Here is a 6759-nt window from a genome sequence, read left to right on the forward strand (position 1 = left end):
GTGTGACCTCAGGCAAGTCACTTCACTTCTCTGGGCCTCAGTTCCCTCATCTGGAAAATGGGTATTTAAGACTGTGAGCCTCATGTGGGACAGGGGACCCTGTCCAAACTGATTATCTTGCATCTACCCCAGCACTTAGTACAACGCCTGGCATATAGTAAGCGCTTCACAAATACCCCAGGGGGGAAAAATAATCTCCCTCAGACAAGAGCCCCATTTGGTCAGTCGATCGTATTTTTTGAGTGATTACTGTGTGCAGACCGCTGGACAAAGAAGTTGGGGGAGTCCAATACAGCCATATAACAGACACCCAAATGGGCAGGGAATTCATTCAATCATTCATCCAATCGTACTTATTGAGCGCTTACTATGTGTGTCTGTTACACTGCTCTCTCCCAAGTGCTTGGTCCGGTCCCCTGCACGGTAAGCGCTCACTAAATACGAGTGACTGACCGATATGAGACAGGGACTTGATTGTGCTCTGTCGATCACAGTGTGTGGCACAGAGTGTGCGCTTACCAAATACCACCATTAGCAGTATCATTATTTCCCTCTAATCATCATCAGCGTCAATCGTATTTATTGAGCGCTATGTGCAGAGCACTGTACTAAGCGCAAATTGGCAACATATAGAGACAGTCCCTACCCAACAGTGGGCTCACAGTCTAATCAGTGAGTCGAGTCATTATTATTATAATAATTGTATTTAAGCGCTTCCTATGTGCCAGGCATGACTCCTGACACCCCCCCCCCCGCCACACCCCACCAATGCCCCTTTGCTTTTTCTGCCTGGCTTCGGCCGGTCTACCATTCATTCATTCACTCAATCGGATTTATTGAGCGCTTACAGTGTGCAAAGCACTGTATTAAGCGCTTGGGAGAGTACAAGATAACAGCGTAACAGGCCCTGCCCACAACGCAGACAGGACAAGACAGGTTTCCGGTTCTCTGTGTCTGCAGGGACTGGTCCCAATTCTTGCCGTCTTTCGGAAGCGAGGTGGCCCAGGGGGGCTAACAGTCGAGCTGGGTGACTCGGAATCCTCCTCCTGCACTGAATAAACTTGCCATTTGTGAGTCTGGGGGAAGGTCTGTCAACAGGGCCGGCGTGGTTTCCTCCGACCTCCGCCTTCCTCCAAGTGTTGGGGGGTGGTGGGGGGCTCAGAGGGCCATGGACAGCCAGCCCAGGATGAGGAGGGAGCCTCCAACGGGGGCGGCCTTCACGAGGCAGGGGTCCCCGGTAATGGCGTGGTAGTAGAAGCTGGTACAGAACAGGATCATTCCAGAGCCGAGCAGCGAGCCGGACTGTGGGAGGGGAGGGATGGGGGGAAAGGGGTGCCAGAGGAGACGGGAGGGATGGGAGAGGACGGATGGAAGAGATGGAGGGAGGGATGGAAGAGATGGAGGGCAGGCCGTGTCATTCAGCCCCCTCCTCTCACCCCCTTCCCAGAGTTTTGTTCTCCCGCCCCCTTCCTTTATCCCTTTCCAGCTCCCACTCATCCCGGGGACTCAAGCATCCCACAGGCGGCTTCCCATCTACTAGGAAAACTGCCACCACCTTCCTCCGCCCGCCTCCCCCCTTCCCTCGCCCCCCGCCACCTCCTCCTCCTGCCCTCCCTTCAAAGGGGATGGGGTGGGGGGGTTCTCGGGGAGGTTGTCGGAGAGATTTACCAAGAGGGGCTTGCGGCAGAGGGGCACAGAGAGGAGTGCCAGGCTGTGCAGGAAGTGGTGCTTGTTGGCTTTGTCGAAGAGCTGCAGAGGAGTGGACACCAGGTCACGCCATGCTTCGCCTAGGGACTCAGGTGTTCTTCCAGCCCCCCAAAGCCTAGCTTTCCAACGACAGCCCCCACCCCCAAATCGCACCCACACACCTGCTTCCCCCCTGGGACATGGGAGTTGCCCCCCTTCCCCTTCCTCACAGCTCAGAGCCTGTGCTTAGAACAGTGCTTGGCCCCGAGTAAGCGTTTAACAAACACCATCATTATTACTATTATCAATGGGTCTGTGGTCCTGGATTCTAATCTTGACTCCTCCAATTGTCTGCTGTGAGATCTTGGGCACTTAATCAATCAGAGAACTACCAGATTAATCTGGTAGTCCAATTGATTAATCAATCGTATTTATTGAGCGCTTACTGTGTGCACAGCACTGTACTAAGCACTTGGGAAGTCCAAGTTGGCAACATATAGAGACAGCCCCTACCCAACGGCGGGCTCACAGTCTAAAAGGGGGAGACAGAGAACAAAACCAAACGTACTAACAAAATAAAATAAATCTTAACTTCCCTGGACTTCGGTTCTTTCAGCTGCAAAATGTAGATTCGAGATCCGTTTTCTTTCCTGCTTAGATTGTGGGCCCCAGAGGGGACCTCATTGTCTTGGATCTATCCCCAACGCTTAGTACAGGGCTTGGCACATAGTAAGTGCTTTACAAACCCCACACTTTTAAATAACTCTTAGACTCTAAGAGGCTCTCTTAGACTGTGAGCCCACTGTTGGGTAGGGACTGTCTCTATATGTTGCCAACTTGTACTTCCCAAGCGCTTAGCACAGTGCTCTGCACACAGTAAGCGCTCAATAAATACGATTGATGATTGATGATGATAACCATTACTGAGCTAACTGCAGGGAACGCGGCGGCCAATTCTGTTCTATTGTCCGCTCCCAAGCGCTTAGAACAGTGAGCCCCGTGTGGGACAGGGACCGTGTCCAACCCCTCTTGCTTGTTTCTACCCGAGCGCTTAGTACAGCACCCGACCCCACAGTAAGCACTTAAACATCACAATGATCATTATTGGTACTGTACTTTCCCAAGCTCTCAGTACACTGCTTGGCAGACCGTGAGCGCTCCATAAATACGATTGATGGATTATTATTATCCCGGATGAGGAGATGGGGTCAAAACTCACCTCCCTGCGGTATTCGTCCGGGGAGCGCAAGTCGAAACCTGTGGGTGGCAAATGAAGGGTTGAAGTGTGGTAGCCAATCTGGGCGCCTTATGCTTATAAAGTCCCGCTCCTGCTAGTGGGGAAGGGGGAACCATTAGATTGTCTTCTCTGTAGTCAATTAGGAACAGGTAGGCGTAAGGGCGGTAACGATCCTGCCCCTCAGAAGTCTTGGAAGGGGAGGGGCCTCTTCAGGCCCCACCAATCAATCAATCAATCGCATTTATTGAGCGCTTACTGTGGGCAGAGCACCGTACTAAGCGCTTGGGAAGTACAAGTTGGCAACGCACAGAGACGGTCCCGACCCAACAGTGGGCTCACAGTCTAGAAGGGGGTGACAGAGAACAAAACAAAACATATTAACAAAATAAAATAGAATAGATATGTACAAGTAAAATAGAGTAATAAATATGTACAAACATATATACAGGGGCTGTGGGGAAGGGAAGGAGGTAAGGCAGGAGGGATGGAGTGGGGGGGAGAGGAAGGACCCTCCTCCTAATCAATCAATCAATCGTATTTATTGAGCGCTTACTATGTGCAGAGCACTGTACTAAGCGCTTGGGAAGTGCAAACTGGCAACACATAGAGACAGTCCCTACCCAACAGTGGGCTCACAGTCTAAAAGTCCTGCTAGCTGTTGTAGTACTATAATAATAGTAATAATGGTATTTATTGAGCCCTTACAATGTGCCAAGCCCTGTACTAAGCACTGGGGTAGATTCAAGCCAACGCGGTCCCACATGGGGTTCACAATCATCTAAATAGGAGGGAGAACAGGGATTGAGTCCGACAATGACTCTCCCAGCCTTCAGAGCCTTACTGAAGGCCCATCTCCTCCAAAACGCCTTCCCCGACTAAACCCGGCTTTCCTCTTCTCCCACTCCCTTCTGCCTCACCCTGACTCACTCCCTTTATTCATCCCCCCCCTCCCAGCCCCACAGCACTTATGTCCACATCCATCACTGATTTATTTCGATTCCCGTCGGTCTCCCGCTCTGGGCTGTAAGCTCATTTTGGGCAGGGAACGTGTCTGCTACATTGGACTCTCCCAAACGCTCTGCTCCAGTGCTCTGCACACAGTAAGCGCTCAAAAAAATACAATTGGCTGGCTGAATCCCCATTTTTCAGATGGAGGACGCTAAACCCCAGAGGCATGAAATAATAATAATACTTATGATCATTATTAAGTGCTTACTATGTGCCAGGCACCTTACTTAAGCACTGGGCTAGACCAAAGCTCGTCGGGTTGGACACAATCCCTGTTCCACCTCGGTCTCGCACACTTAATTTTAGAGAAGCAGCGTGGCACCGTGGAAAGAGCACGGGCTTTGGAGTCAGAGGTCATGGGTTCAAATCCAGGCCTGTCAGCTGTGTGACTTTGGGCAAGTTACTTCACTTCTCTGGGGTTGCCTCATCTGTAAAACGGGGATTAAGACTGTGAGCCCCACGTGGGACAAGCTGATCATCTTGTAACCTCCCCAGTGCTTAGAGCAGTGCTTGGCACATAGTAAGCGCTTAATAAATGCCATCATTATTATTATATTATTATTATTGTTCTCTGGGACCTCAGTTCCCTCATCCGTAAAATGGGGATTAAGACTGAGAGCCCCATGTGGGCCACGGACTGTGTCCAACCTGGGGTTAGCGTGTATCCACCCCAGCGCTTAAAACAGTGACTGGCACATAGTAAGTGCTTAACAAGTACCATAATGATTCATTATCGCTAATCCCCATGTTCCAGCCGACGGAACTGAGGCGCAGAGAAGTGAAGGGACTGGCCCAAGGTCACACAAACAGACCGTGAGCAGGGATGAAAACCCAGGTCCGGGCTCTAGCCACTGGGTCACACGGCTTGAGCACAGGCTTTGGAGTCAGAGGTCGTGGATTCAAATCCCGGCTCCGCCAACTGTCAACTGTGTGACTTTGGGCCAGTCCCTTCACTTCTCTGGGCCTCAGTTCCCTCATCTGTAAAATGGGGATGAAGACTGGGAGCCCCTGGTGGGACAACCTAACTTGTAACCTCCCCGGCGCTTAGAACCGTGCTTTGCACATAGTAAGTGCTTAATAAATGCCAATATTATTATTAACTAACTTCTCTGGGCCTCAGTGACCTCATCTGTCAACTGGGGATGAAGACTGTGAGCCCCCCGTGGGACCACCTGATCGTCTTGTAACCTCCCCAGTGCTTAGAACAGTGCTTTGCACTTAGTAAGCGCTTAATAAATGCCATTATTATTATTACTTAACTTCTCTGGGCCTCAGTGACCTCATCTGTCAACTGGGGATGAAGACTGTGAGCCCCCTGTGGGACCACCTGATAACCTTGTAACCTCCCCAGCACTTACAACAGTGCTTTGCACATAGTAAGCGCTTAATAAATGCCATTATTATTGTTATTACTTAACTTATCTGGGCCTCAGTGACCTCATCTGTCAACTGGGGATGAAGACTGTGAGCCCCCCGTGGGCCAACCTGATCGCCTTGTAACCTCCCCGGTGCATAGAACAGTGCTTTGCACATAGTAAGCGCTTAATAAATGCCGTTATTATTATTATTATTATCCTTGAATGCACCTGGTAAGCGCTCCATAAAGGCCACTGCTTGATTCCTGAACCGATTAGGTTCTGGACTGTGAGCCCGCTGCTGGGTAGGGACCGTCTATGTTGCCAACTTGGACTTCCCAAGCGCTTAGTCCAGTGCTCTGCACACGGTAATCAATCGTATTTATTGAGCGCTTCCTGTGTGCAGAGCACTGTACGAAGCCCTTGGGAAGTCCAAGTTGGCAACATATAGAGACAGTCCCTACCCAAGTGGGCTCACAGTCTGAAAGGGGGAGACAGAGAACAAAACCGAACATACTAACAAAATAAAATAAATAGAATAGATATGTACAAGTAAAATAAATAGAGCAATAAATATGTACAAACATATATACAGGTGATGTGGGGAAGGGAAGGAGGTAAGATGGGGGGGTGGAGAGGGGGAATCGTATTTATTGAGCGCTTACTTTGTGCAGAGCACTGTACTAAGCGCTTGGGAAGTCCAAGTTGGCAACATAGAGAGACGGTCCCTACCCACCAGTGGGCTCACAGTCTAGAAGGGGGAGACAGAGAACAAAACCAAACATACTAACAAAATAAAATAAATAGATATGTACAAGTAAAATAAATAGAGTAATAAATAGGTACAAACATATATACATATATACAGGTGCTGTTGGGAAGGGAAGGAGGTAAGATGAGGGGGTGGAGAGGGGGAATCCTATTTATTGAGCGCTTACTGTGTGCAGAGCACTGGACTGAGCGCTTGGGAAGTCCAAGTTGGCAACATCTAGAGACGGTCCCTACCCAACAGTGGGCTCACAGTCTAAAAGGGGGAGACAGAGAACAAAACCAAACATATTAACAAAATAAAATAAATAGTAAGCGCTCAATAAATACAATTGAATGAATGAATGATTGGGCCCTAATCAGCCTGGATTACCCAGGATGCAGTGGGGAGGCTGAGTTACCCAGAATGCAGTGGGGAGGCCGAGTTACCCAGAATCCAGTGCGGAGGCTGGGTTACCCAGAATCCAGTGGGGAGGCTGAATTACCCAGAATCCACTGGGGAGGCTGAATTACCCAGAATCCACTGGGGGAGGGGGCTAACCCTCTCTACAACCACACACACCCCCACACACACATCCTCGCCCTCCTCCTCCTCCCCCGTCCCGTCCCGTCCCGCAGACCGTGCGCCCCGTAGGTGGCCAGCCCCATCGCCCCGACCCCCGACAGGGCGCCCAGGCGGCGGAAGGCGAGCGCCAGGCCGGCCAT

At 50.5% G+C, this 6759-nt stretch overlaps 1 protein-coding gene across 1 annotated transcript; it reads right to left on the reverse strand.

Moving 5' to 3' along the window:
• Positions 1 to 769: 769 nt before the first annotated feature.
• Positions 770 to 6759, reverse strand: TMEM256 (transmembrane protein 256). Its single transcript, XM_038768879.1, has 4 exons — positions 6675 to 6759; positions 2906 to 2943; positions 1669 to 1749; positions 770 to 1302 (listed from the first exon to the last, which is right to left on the reverse strand). The coding sequence occupies exons 1-4, from the start codon at positions 6757 to 6759 to the stop codon at positions 1159 to 1161; spliced, it is 348 nt and encodes a 115-aa protein (XP_038624807.1). The 3' UTR covers positions 770 to 1158.

Source organism: Tachyglossus aculeatus, chromosome Y4 (genome assembly GCF_015852505.1).
Source record: "Tachyglossus aculeatus isolate mTacAcu1 chromosome Y4, mTacAcu1.pri, whole genome shotgun sequence".
NCBI lineage: Eukaryota > Metazoa > Chordata > Mammalia > Monotremata > Tachyglossidae > Tachyglossus > Tachyglossus aculeatus.